The sequence below is a fragment of the Mus pahari genome, chromosome 1 (genome assembly GCF_900095145.1).
Source record: "Mus pahari chromosome 1, PAHARI_EIJ_v1.1, whole genome shotgun sequence".
Taxonomy (NCBI): Eukaryota; Metazoa; Chordata; class Mammalia; order Rodentia; family Muridae; genus Mus; species Mus pahari.
Window position 1 is genome coordinate 125,323,126 of NC_034590.1, and position 20,053 is coordinate 125,343,178.

The window sequence follows — 20,053 nt, forward strand, 5'->3', positions numbered from 1 at the left end:
CAGAGAGACAGAAAGAGAGAGAGAGAGAGAGAGAAAGAGAGAGAGAGAGAACCAAACAACCAAAAAATTTAAAAGACAATCCTCCAAATCCAACAACTAAATAAAATCTCTACTAAAATCATGGCATTTATTTTATGTAGGCCAACTACTCCTGGGCTTGGGACCTAAGCTGCAATGCGTTTGATATCCCAATGAGTCTGAGACTGCACAGGAGAAAAGTACTTCTCCTTTTGTCAGGGTATATCTACTGTAGATTACTTCTTGGTTATGTTTATAACTTCCCTCTCAGTGTTTGGCACCTCATCTGGCTTGAAGTTCTATGGCTCTTATAGAACTATAGTTACTATAGTGTCCATAAATTCATATTTATATCAGTTCTGTTTTATCAGGAAATACAGTTCTGTTTCCTTGGAGTCATTCATCCCTCTGGCTCTTGCAATCTTCCCACAGTTTTTCCACATAGTGCCCTGCAACCTGTGGGGTGATGTGAGATAAAAACTTTCCATTGAGAAGGAGGCGTTCCAAAGTCTCTTAATCTCTGCACATTGATAGACACTACTATCTTTTTTATTAATTGGTCATTTTATTTATATACATTTCAAATGTTGTCCTACTTTTAAATCTCTGCTCTGCAAACCCTCATGCCATCTCCCTTCCCTTTGCCTCTATCCGCCCACTCCTGCCTCACCCCTCTTGCATCCTCCCATGCTGGGGCAACAATCTTTCCTAGGACCAAAGGCCTCCCCTCCTGAGAAGTTTCCAGGAACCAACAGGGTGACATTAGCAGAAATACCCAGTAGAAGGGAGATAGAAAACTGAAGAGATCACCTTCAGTAGATAGCTTGGCTCCCAGTTGAGAGTTGGGGCCACCCATGCATCTCAAAAATTTTGATCCAGAATTGTTCTGTCTAAAGGAAAAGTAAGGCAAAAATGGAGCAGAGACTGAAGGAAAGGCCATTCAGAGACACTACTTTTAAGTTGCATAAATTATTTATCAGATTTTCCAAATTTAGAAGCATGTGACCCTATGTGTAGCTAGCACATGAAAGTCACAACAATGTGTAGGATATTGTAGAGAATCTTTCAATCAAGTTACTCCAGTGGCTATATATTTTGTTTATCCCTCTCAGTTTTTAGTTTGTTAACATACTATTCATTCCTTTCTCATTACTGCAGAGCATTGCCTGTTTGTTAGATGACACCACTGAACAACTTGACAGAAGTGACAAACTTTTTGCTGCTGGGACTCACTGATGATCCAAGACTGCAACTTCCCCTTTTCATCATATTTCTCCTCATCTACATTATCACCCTGGTAGGGAACCTGGGCATGATCCTGCTGATTCTCTTGGACTCTCGGCTCCACAACCCCATGTACTTTTTCCTTGGTAACTTGTCCCTGGTAGATGTTTTGTACTCTTCAGCTATTACACCAAAAGTCATGTCTGGTCTCTTAATAGGAGATAAACTCATTTCTTACAATGATTGTGCTGCTCAGATGTTCTTTTTTGCAGCCTTTGCTACTGTGGAAAATTATCTGTTGGCTTCAATGGCCTGTGATCGATATGCAGCAGTATGTAAACCCCTACACTATGCTACCACCATGACTCCGAGAGTTTGTATGTGTCTCATCATGGGCTGCTATGCTCTTGGGTTCTTGAATGTCTCAGTTTATCTTGGAGATACATTCAGTCTTTCTTTCTGTAAGTCTAATGTGGTCCATCATTTTTTCTGTGATATGCCAGCAATCATGGCTCTCTCTTGCTCTGATAGACATGTTAATGAACTGGTACTTATTTATTTAGCCAGTTTCAATATCTTCTTTGCTCTCATAATAATATTAGTATCATATATTATAATATTTATCACAATCTTAAAGATGCACTCAAGCTCAGGAGTTCAGAAGGCTCTTTCCACCTGTGCTTCCCACTTTACTGCTGTTTTTATTTTCTATGGAACAACAATCTTCATGTATTTACAGCCAAGCTCTAGACATGCAATGGACACTGACAAAATTGTGTCTGTCTTCTACACCATGGTCATTCCCATGCTGAACCCTTTAGTTTACAGCCTGAGAAACAAAGAAGTCAAGAGTGCATTCATGAAAGTGGTTCTGAAAGAAAAATAATCATTATGATAATAAATTTAAATATTTAATAATATAATATTAAAATTCTTATGACTTCTGCATATAATAGATTATATTTTAAGCTTGTAGTAGTTCATGATCTGAGTCCTTACTTTTGCCTATGCATATCATTTTTGCCTGGACATGAAGAAACAGTATATTTATATGCATAATATGGGAATTAGATAATTGTGAGTTTTGTGTTTAGTTTGTCAAAAATGTTTTTACCATTATTGATACACTAAATTATTTTCTTTTTACTTTCTCTTCCTAGTATATTGTGATAGTTAATAATCATTATCATTTTGACTGACTGGTACTTTTTGTCCAAATTGAAATACACCTCTGGGTATGTCCATTTTGTTACATCTATATTTGCTCTGTTTTGTTTCATTATGAATTAGAATCTAATACAGATCTTTAGCTAATTTTTCCTTTATATTAAGATATTACTATGGACTGTGTGTTGGGAGAATTTACCATTGAAAGTGTCTATCCCCGAAATTATGTTTATTTGCATGTTTTTCATTGCTAACTTCTCTTCTCAATATTTATACTTGTTTCTCTTTCCTGATATTAGCTTTGTCTATGTACATATGCTCATTATTTATATTGTTTTCTTTTATTGAATATGCTGTTTATATTCTTTTATTGAATATGAATTCTGTGTAGTATATTCTACTATAGATCAATATGTTGTTCTGACCTTTACTCAGAATTAAAAATGTCATATTCTTAGATAGTCTCAGATAATAAATCTAAATGAAGAATTTATTGCCTCCAAAACCCTAAGAGGACACATAAGAGTTATGAAACTTTTTGTTTTATAAGAAAGGCCCAATAAATAATTTATCCTTTGTCGTGGATGAACTATGTTCACATGTCCCATACAATAAATTCCAGTAAATTCATTTATATTGAAGACTGCTTAATTTATCTTGGATTGACTTGCTACAACCTGTCATTATATGTCCTACCTATAATTCTACTGAGGTTTCTATATTTTGGTCACTAATTATATTTGGCAAATATATTGATGTAGTGGGACTGTGTATAATTTTTAATTGTGGAAAATATTAAATCTCCTAAGATATAATCGCTAAAGTAGAAAAGCTGATACTACAACTAGACAGGACACCGTGGGAACATTGCCAGTAAAATCAAAATAGCTTCACTTAGTATTTATTGATAAAGATGGCAAAAATGCTATCAATATATCTGCAAACCCAATAATTGAATATTTGTTGATTGCTAGAGTAATGAAACCATAACTTAGAGAGTAGCTATAATTTGATTCAACAATTGATTAATTAAACTTAATAATACTTTTTTTAAATACCAAAAGCCATGTTTTTTTCTTCAGAGGCTTAGATTATGATCTAAATCATACACAGTGAAACCACATACCTATTCTTTAAGATCTCAATAGGGACAACAACTTATGCAAACTTCTATCACTACTTCATTGCCTTTGGCTTACTTTTTTCCAAATATAGGTAGTTCTAGAAACTTGTAAATCCTTACCACAGTTTTCCAATGGCGGGACATGTGAATAGGTTTATTTTTGCCATCTGTTAAGTGTAACTTTTCCAAACATGTAGTTTGGAACTTAGGAAATAAGCATTAGATGACTTGGGGACTGACTGGTTTCCTTAGGAGGCAAGCCTAGGACATGTTTTTCATTATCTCCTAATCTCTTTAAAAACTTATATTTAACTGGTGAAACACAATGAAAATTTTATTCTAAATTAGTCTCAACTGAAAGAAACTACCAATTGTTTCTCCAAATTCTACATATCTCTTTGATGCATTTAACAATTACACTTTTTTAAAAAAAATACTTAATTTTTTTTTTAACACTCCAAATTTTATCCACCTCCCAGTCCCTCTCAGACTGTTTCACATCCCATACCTCCTTTCCCACTTCCACTAGGATGTCCCCATCCCCACTACCCACCCCACCAGACATCCTCATTCTCTGGGGCCTCCAGTCTCTTGTGGGTTAGTTGCATCTCCTCTGACTGTGTTGGGGCCTCCCAGCTCTCTGTTGCCACTGGACCACCTGCAGTTATAATCTTCAGATCTGCCAAGCTTACCTTACTCTTTATACTAATCACTCTCCTTCAAAGCTCAGCCCCCTGCAGGTGCTAAAATCCACCTGTGGCAACTTTCAGATCTGCCAGAGCTGCTCTACCATCTGTGTCTCCATCTCCTGCTGAGAAGACCATTTGATGTCCCAGAAGACAACATCCTTTGGACCCGCCTACAGACATTCACCTGTGCCTTGATCCTCTGGACCTGCCAATGGACAATCACCTGTGCCTTCCAAGACTGGGGCTGGGGACTGGAGTTTTTCCCGTGCTATATAAAATGAGTTCCTTCATTAAACCTTAGAATAATTTGTCCTGGTCTCAAATTTCTCTCGCCCATCTATTCCCTTTCAGCCCTGCCCTTCAGGATGAACCCAGACTGAAGTGAGTTACTGCAGGCAGAACCCAGACCTAGCAGTCCTTTGATGTATATGTGTCCTCATATCAGCTGGTGTATGCTGCTTGGCTGGTGGTCCAGTGTCTGAGAGATCTCAGGGTCCAGGTTAATTGAGGCTGCTGGTCCTCCTTCATGGTTGCCCTCCTTCATCTTGGTGTAACTCTAACCAAACAAGTGAAAGATCTGTATGACAGAACTTCTAGTCCTTCAAGAAAGAAATAGAAAAAGATGTCAGAAAGTCCAAAGATCTCCCATGCTCACTGATAGGATTAACATTGCCATCCTACCAATAACAATCTACATATTCAATGTAATCTGCATCAAAATTCCAACACAATTCTTCAATGACATTGAATGAGAAATTCTTAATTTCATATGGAAAAGCAAAAATATTACGAAAATAGTTCTTAACAATAAAAGAACTTCTGGAGGAATCACCATCCCTGACCTTAAGCTATACTACCAAGCAATAGTGATAAAAACTACATGTATTGGTACAGAGATAAACTGGTAGATGAATGGAAGAGAATTGTAGACCCAGAAATAAAACCACACACTTATTTACACTTGATCTTTGACAAAAAAGCCAAAATATTTATATCATTTAAACTCTACCCTATTCTTCTCCACCTCTGCTTGTGCCATCCTATTCTATCATAGATTCATAACCTTTTACTTTTCAATTAGTTTTGTTACAGAAACACAAGTACACACAAATTAACACACATGCTCATACACATGCATACACAAGCACACATGAGCACACGCATGACAGGTTATTGCCATACATTTTACATACCACCATAACCCACCTATGCACATAAAAATAAAATGTTTTAAACAAAAATAAATCTGTTAATGTTAAGATTACTTTTGACCTTTTACTCACTAAGTCTAATGAAAGCAATGCTAATGGAGAAATAGTCTATTATCATACAATGTAGAAGATAAACCTATCATTTTTCTGTGGATTATTGCCCTGTCTTGAGATGAGTAGCCCTACTGTACACTGAAGGAGCACTGCTGTTTGATATCTGAAAGTGCTTAGCCTTGTGCGCTTCATTAATATAATGAAAGACTGTTTCGTTTGAGTCTTAAAAAGCTTTATTCATAAACATGTCATTTAATCTAGATTTGCCTTCTTAACTAGTTTGTAGTCCTTGATTTGAGTGTTTATTTTGTAGAAGTATCCACGTAAATTTTTTATTAATATTTTTTATATATCATTACTTTTCAACTCTACTATTTCTGAGTTTGATTTTTTATTTCTTTTTTTGTCATAAGGTAATTTTTAAAGTATGTTTCTCATTTAGAGTGTTCGGATGTTCTTAGTTTTGTCGTTTTTTCGTTGTGTGTTTCACAACTGAATCCTACTTAGATTCATTATGGTCAAACGGTATGCCCTGTGTCAATACTCGTCAGTGAAGCACAATGTAAAAATTTTAATTTACTGAGAGGTTTTTGTTTTTCCTCAGTTTCCCCCAGAAACTCCTCACCTTCCTCTAAAAACTTTATTTTCTTTCTCTTTCTGGATTTCTTTCTCTCTTCAAAAGAAAACACACACGCACACACACACACACACACACACACACACTGAAACCCACAAAAACTAAAATCAAAAAAAGAAAAATAAAGCAACAGCAAGAATTGTATAAACAACTAAAAAACATGAAATTAAAAGACTTGAAAAATCTCATCTACATTGAATTTACTTTGTGTTGGTCAGTTACTCTTGGGCCTGGGTCCTGCCCTGGAATGGGGTTTATATACCTAGTGAGAGTCCACTATGGTAAATTGATTGTCTCCTTACAAGCAGCTTCTTACTTAGGAGTTGAACCCCTTGGAACATTTTCCTATTCCATGTTGGGACCCTGTATGTCATGATTATGAGCACAATGTCATTAGGAGTCATTTTGTTGCTATGTCTCTTTAGCAAAATAATGATATTAAGTTTTCTCCTAGGATTATACATTATGTTGTCTTAGGTTCTTGGCTGCTTTTGAAGTATTTATTTATTTATTTATTTATTCATTCGTTCATTCATTCATTCATTTAATATTCTTCTGTGACTTTATGATATTTGCTATGTTTTACACATTCATTTATGTCAACATAAAACCTTTGAATTGTAAAAGAAAATATTTTAGTAAAATAGCAATGAAATTACAACATACTTAAAATACTAATACGTAAATTAAAAATATAGTTCGATTCACTGAAAAGGTGCTGAAATAACCATGCTTTTGTTAACTGAAGTATTTGTTAATTTTTATTCAACTATAAATGGTTATTCTGCTGCCTTCAGAATGTCATTTGTAAGCACTATGACTGCATATAGGCAAATGCATATAATTCTTCTGTCTGTCAGTCAGCATCTGTGTCTAAATGCAAATACTTGATTTTATTGAATTATTTTATTTATTTACATTCCAAAAGTTGCCTCCCTTCCTGGTATCCCCTCCCAAAGTTCTTTACCCAGCCCCTACCCCTGCCTTTGAGAGGGTGCTCACCCACCCACCACACCCACTTTATCTCCACTGACACCCCTCTTCCCTAGGGAATCAAGTTTCCACAGAAATAAGTGAATTCTGCCCCACTGAGGTCCTACAAGGCAATCCTCTGCTACACATGTGCCCAGGGATTCAAACCAGCCAATGTATGCTCCTTGGTTTTCAGGTTAGTTTCTGGGAACTCTGAGGTGTCTCGCTTACTTGTTCTTCCTATGGGGTTGCAATCACCATCAGCTCCTTCAGTCTGTACTCTAACTCTTCCATATGGATTCGTTACCTCAGTTCAATGGTTGTCTGTAAGTATCTGTGTATGTCTCAGTCATTAGCTGGTAGACCCTCTCAGAGGACAGTCAATGCTAGGCTCCTGTCTATAAGTACATTATGGCTTCAGTAATAGTGTAGTAGTAGGCAGTGCATCAATCTCATATTCTGAAGGGTTTAGAAGTATTTAAATAGAGCAAAATCTTCCAAATCTCAGAGGTTGTTGTTATTGCCCAAATCATGGAAATAAATTAATACAGTAGGTGTCATTTGAGTAAAAGTCTACTGTAGGAAATTTAGGTAGTATACACAGATGAATTCTACTGCTTATAGAAAACGTTCTACAAGTTATAAGAATATTTCACTAAAATGAAGGGGATTAATGTCTCCATCTTTATAAAAGAAGCTTCCACATATTTCCATTCCAAATTTCAGGGACCTGCTTCAGAATCAATGCTGTAACTTTTCTGGTAGACATATACTGGGAATTCCACTTACATGTTAAGGCAACCACTCATGGCACTGACTATTTCAGCAATCTTGGCACTTTTGCTACAGAACATGCAAATCTCTTTCAGGAGAAACATCGAAGCTTTGAGGTCACTTACTCATGCCTTTTGCTATTAATTCAAACCTGTAAGAGCATATTTTGATTTTAACCTTTGTCAGCAGAATTATGAGGAACCAGCCAATTCATTATATAAAGTGTTTTAGAATTATATACAAGTAGACGTGACTTCCTTCCTTAATGGTGTGTAACCTGTAGGATGAAGTAACTATTTTCTCCTCCAGATACTTTCACTAATGATCTCCATTAGCACTTGGTGGAAATAAAATTAGATAGAATAGACATTAGTACCAGGTTCATAGGGCATTGTTGTGGTGGGCATGACCATGCTGTGTTGGGGAAAACTGTAGAGGATTCTGAAATTTTCGGTAGGAAAAACAGTTGAATGCTTTTGGCTTGATGACTGTTCTATTAGAGATTGGAGTATAAGTGCTTGAGAGAAGGCCATACCAGGCTGGAACTCAAATAGATGATTTTTAGTCTGGGACGAGGTAGGTAATTTTCCTCTATTCTTTCTGACTTCCATTACAGTATCTCCAAAGTGTAAGTCTGCCCAAATAGGATCCTGCTTATGGGAACATCCTTCAACACCTCTGCTTTTGGGGGAATTAGCCTTTTGGTGCAGACCCGGATGAACTCTTTCTCCCAGGCCCTTTCAGCCTTCCTGGCTACATTCCTTTGTGTTAGCTGCATATCTCCCCAAATCACTTTCTTTCAGAGACCCACAGTGGCCACACTGGACTAGAGATCTGGTAGGTGATTTTTAACTATCCTTTATATCCATCATTACACTTCGAATTATGAGGCATTCTGCTGGCAAGAATCAATTCTACCACCCCAACAGATTCACTGGAGCTTCAATATTTTGCCATAGATCAAGGATCCCACTAGTACTTTTATTTCTATTTTGGCTTCATTATAAAAAAATGAAGTGTGCAAAGATTTGTGATTTTATTTCTGTGTCTTTGATTAGATTCCATCTATAAACCTGTCTTTTTCTATACCAATACCATACAAATTTATGTAATACAGCTTTAGGTCAAGAATGCTGATACCCCAAGAAGTTCTATTATTGTACAGGATTGTTCTAGATTTCTTGGGTTTTTGTTTTTCCACATGGTCTGTAAAGAATTTTGTTTGGAATTTTCATAGGAATGGTATTGAATTTGTAAATTTATTTTGGTAAGGTGTCCATCAATACTTACATAGCTCATTGCACATGGAGAAGTGAAGCTGGTGCCCAACCAGAGTTTATATCCTTACTGATCATTAATCATGGTACTGGTAGATACTCTGCTTGCTACCAGAGGAAATAGGTAATCATTAATCCAGCTGGAAACTCTGCCATGTATAGCAGTGACTTGATTACATGCTGTTGCAATAGTGATACAAACATTATGAAAGTAACCTACTACTCTTTAATTGGGTTTATGTCCTTCCTGCTCTATGAGATGAAACCCGTGTTTGAGACTGCTAGGGTGACCAATATAGTGAGACTCAATAGACCATGGGCCTAGGGGAAAACCTAGTAGTATTGTTCTCCTAGAAGTACATAATAAAATGACTCTGAATGATATAAATCAGTTCCTGACTCCGTCTTCTTTGGGGAGGCTTATTACAATAGATTATAACTAACAAAGAGACTCAAAGCTGGACAATTTATAGAAAGTAGGAGATTTTGGAGTACTCAATTTTAACCCTCAAGGCTTCAGAAAGATTGAATGAGACAGAGGTAAGAGATCACATACAGTAAACACTGTTTTACAGGTACAAAATGATTGATGCATATATGAACTCACAGAGAGTGACAGTATATATAAGACCTGCACAGTTTTGAGCCAGATAATGTACCAATGTGAATAAAGGGAAGTGAATGCAAGGTCAAATCCTTAAATTGGGAGCTATCTGCAAATGATAACCATTGTAAATGAAAAAAATTAGTTTTAGTTTTCTCCAGTGGAGTCTCTCACCACTCTTCAGGACAGGTCTCATATCCAGAAGCAGTTAAGCAACACTAAACAACCTTGATGGTATGTTTCTAGCCTCTTCCCATTTTTGTCTTATTTTCTTTATTTTGCCCTATATTTTGTCTTCTGTATTTATGTTTTTAAAGCTGTATTCGTTTTTTTTTTGTTTGTTTGTTTTTTCTTTTTTTTTTTTTAAGAGAGAAAGAAAGGGTATGGGGCTGGTTTGTTGGAGGAAGTGAGGAGGATCAGGGAGGAGTTTGTTGAAAGAGAAAACCTGATCAGAATATTTTATATGTAAATACTTTTCAGTTAAAAAGAGATAGAAACTTAAAAATAAGAATGCTGGAAAAATACAGAAGCTGTAAGTCAGGTTTATAATATTATAGAGTGAAGCAAAAATCTATTAGGGTATTCATATGATATTTTATAAATAAGTGATTTCTGGTTTTGTGGTATTAGAAAATCAGTTATAATTAAGAAGAGACAAGCTTCAGTGATGTGAACTCTTTGGGGAGTATTTCTTAAGAGGTAACACAGCAAACATATAGTCCAGGCAGTGTCAAGACTGAATGTCTGTTGGTGGCTGGATTTTGATAAGGTAGAAAAAATATAATATTACTGCTATCACAATGTATAAATTTACATACATACAATGTTCCTCAAACCTCTATCAATAAAGAAGCTATTATAGCCAATAAATAAAATTACTAAAGTTGCAAACTCAGCATGTAACATCAGTCATACTCCTATGTAACAATAATGGATTATCTGAAATGGAAATAAAGAAAATGAATTTATGCATAGTAATGAAAGTTTTGATAATAAAATCTGAAAACTACCAAACTTGAGAAAAGTGGACTCAATGAAAAGGAAATGCATCATGTTTGCACTGACCGAAATAATAATAAGTTTTGTTGAAAGCTCTGTTTGAACCAAACTATAGTCTTCAAACTTTAATTTCTAGCAAAATACCATTTACACTCTTCAAAGAATAAAAAAAAATTACACTATGCTTTCTTGATGAGATCATGTGATGAATTAGCCACTCCATTACTAAACATAATTCAAAGAAAATGAAATAAGTGAGCAAAAGATACATCTTAGACAAAATTCACCGCAGTCCCCTGTATAATGGCTAGGAAAAGCAAACATCCAGATCATTCATCAGTTGCTGATAGGATAAAGAAATGAAGAGTGTGAACATCATGGGACACTGTTCTTTCTTAAGCAAATGAATTTCTATTTGCAACAACATTGATGGAACTCAAGGTCATTGTAATAGGGACAATGAGTAGACTGACAAACAATTACTGATTGATCTCATTCATATGTGGCACCTGAAATGTGGATCTCACAGAAGTTGAGAATTGACTAGTTGTGACAAGAGGGTATAGGCAATAGGATGAAGGAGGATCAAGAGATGTGTAGAATACCTTATGGTATAATGTATTAGGATATACATTGTAATGTTTTACTGATACAGTGAAGAAGGCAGTTTATTTTAAAGAGATAATAGGCATTTTGATCCCCACAGGCAAATTAATTGTCTCTTTTGTAGAATAGATGGAAGTATGGGTTACATATTCTCTGGAGGGCAATCTCTAGAGACTTCCAACTCTCTGTAATTATTCCAGTTTTCCATTTATTACCCAAAGTTACTAAACATCATGCAGTTTATAAGGAAAGTACAATTTTCCATTGCACATTCTTTATTTGTCTGAACAGTAATCATTGTGAGTACACGACAGCCTTTTCCTTACCTTATGATTTTTTTTTTTNTTAAGCTTCAATCATGGTGAGCAAAGATATCCAAGAGAAAAATATATATACTTCTGTGATAACATCTTCATACAATGTTTTGTAGCCTTCTTTTATTTATTATTAGAAAAAATTTAAATTGTGAGATAAAAGTAATGTACTATTTACAAGTAATAAGGAGGTGAATAACTCTATTAAGGATATAGAAAGAATATGAGCTGTACTTAAATTTTGACAACTGTTGATGTCATTTCCAACGTTCTACCCTGCTTTACATAGAATTTTGATTTCTTTCCAAGAAAGATCATCTAGTAGTATTTACTAAATATAATATGTCTGAATTTATGACTCCAAAACCACTTTCTGAATTGGGTCTTCATTCTCTCATAGTTAAGTAGCATACTACTTTCAAGTCCCAAGATGATTGCAGCAATATTGGCAAATGTTTTGCAATTGTTTGAAGACAGAAAAAGATGATTTCAAAAGACTTATCACGAAACAAAGGTAAGAATGGAGCATAAATGTTAAAATGTCTATCATAAATTTTTCAGAGATACAGTTTACAAATCATTCATCATAAAATATGAATACAAGTAAAATTCGTGACTATCTTATGTTGTGTATATTTGAATTTCATTGAAGGTATGAAACACACAGAAAGACAGACACAGACAGAGACAGAGCAAGGGAGGGAGAGAGGGATAAGAAGGAGAAGGAGTAGGAGAGAAAGAGAAACACTGAAACCCAGATTAACTGATAATCTTGAATATATGTTATACTGCCTCTATAATTTTAAAACATTGCGTAGTTGAAATTCAAATAAGGAAATATTAAATATGGCTCCTACATTAGAAAAATTCAAATCAAATTTTGAGAAGGTGGAATATGTCAACACTATTGGTATAAGTACTAAATTCTGCCAATAATGTGGGTCTTTTCCAAGTCTTGGAATCTATGATTTTTGACTGTGATATCTATGATAGTTGACAGTAGCAAAGAAAAGATTGAAGATTAAGGATAGTGAATCATTTTGTCCAAATGAAAATGAGAATTTTATGGAAGATAAATTTTCAAAGTACGTTGCTCAGATTAATTTCAGAAGTTATATGCTTGTAGTAAGGAAACATAAATTGTGGAGCATGCAGCACTGACACCAGGTTCTACGAGAAGAAAAAATGGGCATGGAAATATTAACATGGCAAATAAACCTCTGCATTGCTAGTATTGACCTTGTTCAAAATGTGGTCCTAGTCTAGCAATATGACAGTCTTAGTCACCTGTAGTCAACACTCAAGCGTCAACTTTTTATTATATACTAATTTATTCTATTAGTGCCAACCAAAAGTAAGTCTCATCTATAATCTTTACATTTCAGATGGAAGTATGATGTTGAGAGGTAAATGTCAGGCACCTGTTGCAAGGACCTGAATTCTCTGCTACATATACCTGGGGATATACACCAATTAAATTTGCCTCTGCTAGTTGAATTGTTTTTATAATCTCCCAGATACCTTAGTATTTAATCATGAATTGAAATGTGATATCATTAAGTAGTTAAATTCATCTTTAACCTTAGTTTATAATCATTCATATGTATGAACACACAAGTATTAATCATGAACTAGTGCAGAGAAAGTTACAAGTCAAATTAGGATCATAATCAATTCTTGGTGATCTTTGTCATTAAAAGAGGACTCATGTAATTCTTCAGGATTCTATTTGATTGATTATACCACCAAATGAATTTAAAATTATTGTGAACAACATGTTGAAGAAACTAATCACCAAGTTTATTGCTCAATGCTGAAATTGACTTAAAGGTTTAAATTTAACTTAACTTAAATCTACTTTAGACCTACTGAGGAATTATTCAGCCTGAGCTAAAGGTACATATTATTACAGAAATGAGGTTTCAATTAATTATCATGCCACTATTAATGAATTACTCACTTTCTTTTGTTAATTAATTTATAGGAATGTAAAACCCATCATTAGTGAATTGGTATTGTGAAAGCACAATAAAAGTATCCATAGCAATTTTTGACAGGTCAGCAAATGGAAATGTGAGGTTTAACTGAGCTAAAATTACATATGATTGCAGAAATGAGATTGCAATTAATTAGGAGAAATGAACTGTCAAATAGATTCATCTGCACTAATCATTTTCATCAAATTATCAAATTGTTTTCAAATTCATAAAAAGGTTAAGGTTATGTACATGATCAATATACAGTGCTGTACAAACAAATTGTTCTTGGTTTTCAAGTTTACTCATATTTTGAAAAATCTCGAGATAAAATTTATAGTTACAATGACGGAGAAATACTATCCTCATACCTTGTAATTACAATTTCATTTCTTTATCATATTGTACTTTTTTTATATTTTATTACTGAAGAGATTATTCAACATGATGGAGAACCAGACAGAAGTTACAGAGTTTATCTTGTTGGGACTCACCAATGACCCAGGCCTACAAATTCCACTCTTCATCACATTTCTTGCTATTTACACAATCACCATGGTGGGGAACCTGGGGATGATCCTGTTGATTCTCATGGACTCACGGCTCCACACTCCCATGTACTTTTTTCTGGGTAACTTATCTTTGGTAGACTTTTGTTACTCTTCAGCAGTCACTCCAAAAGTCATGTCTGGTTTTCTTATAGGAGACAAAGTCATTTCCTACAATGAATGTGCTGCTCAGATGTTCTTTTTTGCAGCATTTATTACTGTGGAGAATTACCTGTTGGCCTCAATGGCCTATGATCGTTATGCAGCAGTGTGTAAGCCATTGCATTATACCACCACCATGACTACAAGTGTGTGTACATGGCTGATAATTGGCTCTTATGTCATTGGTTTCCTGAATGCCTCCATCCACATAGGAGATACATTTCAGCTCTATTTCTGTGAGTCTAATGTTGTCCATCACTTTTTCTGTGATATTCCAGCAGTCATGGTTCTCTCTTGCTCTGACAGATATGCCAGTGAGCTGGTTCTTGTCTACATAGTGAGCTTCCACATATTTTTTGCCTTTATAGTTATTTGGATATCCTATGTGTTCATTTTTGTCACCATCGTAAAGATGCAATCAGCTTCAGGACATCACAAGGCTATATCCACCTGTGCCTCCCACTTCACTGCAGTCTCCATTTTCTATGGAACTAGTATTTTTATGTATGTACAGCCCAGTTCCAGTCACTCCATGGACACAGATAAAATTGCCTCGGTGTTCTACACCATGGTCATCCCCATGCTGAACCCTTTGGTCTACAGCTTGAGGAATAAGGAAGTAAAGAGTGCACTCAAAAAGATCATTTTAGAGACAACATGATCTTTATGACTATGAGTTCTCACTTCAGAGACACATGATACTTGAATTCATTCTTTCCTAATATTATCTAGTTATTCAGTTATGTTTAAAATATACCTTTTGTACAAGTTCCAGGAAACATTGTTTTACAGTAACAAACAAAAAAGTTTTGTTCAGAAATATATATCTAAATTTGTAAAATAGGAGTTGCTTACATAGAATTTCAATTAAGATGTTGATGAATTCATGTATTTTTTTTCTGGCACTTTGTACTGAGATGTTAATACAAAAGTATATATGTATACAAAGAAGCATTTAGGGAAAAGATATGCACGTGGGTATTCTTTAGTGAAAGACACTCTGGATATTAGAACATTTTCAGAGTTAAATGGAATATGGCTTCTCTGGAGGTTATTACTATCTACTAACTTGACTGAAATCAGATTTATCCATGTAATTCATGAGACACTCACTTATTTATGTTGAAAATAAGTTCCCAAAAATATCTTGCACTTATTACAGAAGATTTATAACAACTTGCCCTCAGTGTTTGTGGCTAGTGTCTTGTCCATTTTGGAATAGTAAATAGAACAAAAATCAGTGAAAGGGCTAGTTTTTCCTCACATGGTCTCTGTGGCTGAATCTCTCTCTTTCCCTTGCATCTCACATGCTCTCTCTCTCCTTTCTTTTCCTTTTATCTTTCAACTCTTCCCACTCTGTTTTCTTCCCCACGATCCCCCCTTGTCCTTTGACTATGGCACGTATTGTCTCTCACTCTTTGACATGAGAACTTCTAACTGAGCTTCAAGATTGTCATTAGCCAGTTCATTCCCACCTTCTTAGAATGCCAAATTCAGATTGAATTAACCACTTGCATTCTTTATTCCCTAGACTTGGGTCAATATATTAGGAGTTTTATATATACAACTACCTTAAAACCATACCAATAATATATTTATGCTTCATAAATACATCTCTTTCACTGGAGAGCCCAGAAAATATCCAGTAGTGTTTATTGCTAATAATTTAACTTCTAATTTAGTTATAATGATGTAACTGATACATATTATTTATTTACTTCACTGTCATTCCAGGAATTCAGTTTTAGAATATCAATTATTAAATGACAGTGCCTTCTTTTTGCACATTTTATTGAAATATGTACTATACCGACACCTCTTTTTGATTAGTATTTCTCTTTGACCATGTCTTTTTATTTTAATTTCAGAAGGATAATTTGTCAGAGTAGCCAGAAATGTAATAGTTTTAAAAGTTAATGTTTTCATCTGTTACTAAATTTTATAGACTATTTATATCAAATAAAATAGTAATGTGTACTTTCATTTCTGAAAGAACCATTTCTTTCCTTCATTAGATAAGTTTGCATTCTCGTCTGCCATGTTACCAGTCATATCATTGCTTGTTCTCATGGTTACAATTATATTCTTGCTTCAGCACTATTGCACTTCTCTTTGAGAAAGGCTCTTATTACTTTCATGCCTTCAGTCAAAGGTTCCATCTATCATAGGACACTTTTAAATCAACTTCATGAGTTATGTGAAACTGACTGCATAAACTATCTTCTGACTTCATTTAGGTAGTTTTGTCTAACTATGTATTCACATTTTCGATACTATCCATCTTTTACATGTGGAATATAAATTTCATGAAAGTAGAAAATATTTTGTTCAAATATGTTGTTCAATATATTTTAGCACACAGATGCACACATACACTTACATCAGAGGGTTATAGGAGCAAATTAAGCAAAAACTTAAAATACATTTTAGTTTGTATTACAATGATATATGGAAACATATTATATATAACTAACATATGCTGATAAAATTGATGGCTAAATTTTATCAATGTCTGTGGTGTAGTAGCTTTTTAGTAAATATTTGATGAATGAATAAAATATCTTCTGATTTTAGTTTAACCACTATTTTGAAGTGTTAAGTCATCCATCATGACCATAAATCCCACATAATAATAGCCATATGGAGTCACATTCAGTTTACTTCAAAAGACACTGTCAAGTTTCTGCTCTTCTAAAATACTATTTTCTTTCTTTCTTTTTTTTTTTTGCATTGTTTTTTCAAATTTTTTTATTAGATATTTTCTTTATTTACATTTCAAATGCTATCTTGTAAGTTCCCTATACCCTTCCCCCTCCCTGCTTCTCTATCCACCCACTCTTATTTCTTGCCCTTGCATTCCCCTGTACTGGGTCATATAAAGTTTGCAAGACCTAGGGTCCTCTCTTCCCAATGATGGCTTACTAGGCCATCTTCTGCTACATATGCAGCTAGAGACACAAGCTCTGGGGATACCTGTTAGTTCATATTGTTGTTCCATCTATAGGGCTGCAACCCCTTGAGCACCTTGGGTTCTTTCTATAGCTCCTCCATTGTGGACCCTGTGCTCCATCCTATAGATCACTGTGAGCATCCACTTCTGTATTAGCCAGGCACTGGCAAGGCTGCATATGAGATGACTATATCAGGGTCCCTTCAACAAAATCCTTCTGGCATATGCAATAGTGTCTGGAATTGGAGGCTGATGATGGGATGGATCCCTGGGTGGACTAGTTTCTGGATAATCCATCCTTTCATCTTAGCTCTAAATTTTGTCTCTGTATCTATATCCTTTCATGGGTATTTTGTTCCCTATTCTAAGGAGGAATTAAGTATCCACAAGTTGGTCTTCCCTATGTTCTACATTTTCACTAGTTTCCATTCCTCATGTTATGTCCAATTAATTCCTGGAAACCCATTTATCCACCAAAACATCAAACCTCATATAAGTTTTACTAAGAATTGTTGTCTAACTAAGTGATAAGTATCATATCACATAAGTACATTCTTAAAATTTATTAATAAACTAAATAGATTATGTAAATTATGTGTGTATGTATTTGTGTATTTTCAAAAAGTATGTAAAATGATACAAGTATGATCTATATACTTACCCTTATGCACATAGATTTATGTGACTCTAACTATGTATCAAAGATGGTTCTTTTTTGGAACAGAGAACAGACAACAACTGGACAAAAGCTGAGAAGTGATTATAGAGTGCTCATCCTTAAATGGGACATCTGTAACAAGTCCTAATTTATTTAGATGATGTGTATTGGTAGGTTGTTATTCTAATGGATAATTCCACAATCATACACAGATGGGCAGAAGACAAACAAAATCTTATCTCCAGACTAAGAACTATAGGCATCTAGGGCTGAGAGAGGGAGAAATAATTTCTTTGGAGGATGAGGCATGAATGGATTATTCAATATAATGTGGTCACACCTAAAGCTGCTTAAGCAAAAGTCACATTAAATGGACACAGAGAGTTTTTATGAATATAAACACACACACCTATATATATATATATATATATATATATATATATATATATATATATAAAATAAGTAGCAATGACAACAACAATGATGGCAACGATGATGATGACAGTGCTGATGCTGGTGGTGGTGATTATAAAAAACACCATCAACTCAAAAAGGTAAGTGGTGATACACAAGCAGTTGGAGGGTGAAAATAAAGAATTGTATTAGAATTTAATTACAATATTTAATAGAAAAGGATATGAATTAGGGGAGAAAACATTAGGTTAAGCTTGGGGATGTTGGAGGAAGGTGTGGAAGTGGGTATGATTAAATTTCACTGGATAAATGTATGGAATTTTGAACATCTAAAAATAAATTTCAATATTGAATATAAACATTTAGAAAATATTTGAACTTCAATAAAAGACAATTACAACATTTTAAATATTTTATTTAAATAATATATGCTATTAAGTTTTGGAGTTTGGCAAGTCCTTATTTGAGGGATTGGATCTCAGTAATTACACATGAAAACTGATGGTTCAGTGTAGTCTAAAAGCCATGGTCAGTGTTCAAGGGGATCTTTTTAGTACAATCAATGATAAGATGAACTGTTATAGAAGTCTCTTTTGTTTAGAGAGATAAGCATAATGTTTTAGTCTCGGTTCTGAGTGACTAGGTGACGGGTACTCCATTATGTAGGCCAAGTTGTCTATGTAACCCAGAATGCTCCAATAGAGGTTTAACCCAAAAACACCCTGTGTTAACTCAAGGACATCACTTTGATTTTCACATCAGCCACTTGCAGAATTGGACAGAATTCGCAGCCTCAGCAGTATTGCAGAAGAGTTAAATATTTCTTCCTGTCTATCTTCAAAGTATTCATGTCATTTGTCCTAGTGTTAAAATGTCAATCAAATGTCTTATCTCATTTCCCCCCCCACACACAGAAAGATCAGAAATAGGCAGGCATGTTATGCTCTCTAATTTGAGAAAAAATTTCAAAAGATCACTTATAGTGTAATGGTTGATATGTCTAATGAAAAGGCATTTCGAGAATGACACATGTAGACATCATACATTTTTTTTTTTGATTTTAGAGGTTTAGAGGTCCAAAAATCAAGTTGCCATTGTGGTAGGTGATGGCACTTTCCTTATTGGTAATCTTTTGTTCTAATTTCTCATAATGGAAAGCAAATATATAGAAGCTATGAAGAATTCACAGCAGAGAATTCTGTGTTCTTATAAAGTAGAGGGAGCAAGGACAAAAAGAGCTTAGCTAGTTCTCTAAGAGGCCATCTACATGTGCATTGTTCCATGATGATATGGGAAGGGTTTCATTGACTCCTATGAGAATGAAAGGCACACTGAAGGCAATTTCCCCTACTGAGCAGCTATTCTGAGAGCCTCATTTATTCATGAAATATGTTTGAGACTTGGGTGCCAACATATAAATTTTTAGAAAACAATAATAATTTTGAAGCATAGCATACATTTCCTGATATCTGTAGTTTACTTAAGTAATTTATTATTGACTTCCAATCATTGTATTTCATGCTTTAATATTGTTAAGTAACATTATGACTTGTCATGTTCTCTTTCCCACTGAATATAGATTCACTGGTGCTTGATACACTTTTGAATGCCAAGCCCTTAAACACCAGAAACAATTTAGAATGAGTTAATCTCTAAAAGTATGGCCCTCAAGTCCC

General features: G+C 34.6%; 2 protein-coding genes across 2 annotated transcripts; both read left to right on the plus strand.

The window, feature by feature from the left end:
• Positions 1–1,195: 1,195 nt before the first annotated feature.
• Positions 1,196–2,128, plus strand: LOC110323984 (olfactory receptor 5B3-like). Its single transcript, XM_021201371.1, has one exon. It carries the CDS (start codon positions 1,196–1,198, stop codon positions 2,126–2,128), a length of 933 nt encoding a protein of 310 aa, XP_021057030.1.
• An 11,961-nt stretch (positions 2,129–14,089) lies between these two features.
• On the plus strand, positions 14,090–15,016 carry LOC110324000 (olfactory receptor 5B3-like). The gene has a single exon (XM_021201394.1). It carries the CDS (start codon positions 14,090–14,092, stop codon positions 15,014–15,016), a length of 927 nt encoding a protein of 308 aa, XP_021057053.1.
• The last annotated feature ends 5,037 nt before the right edge of the window (positions 15,017–20,053 follow it).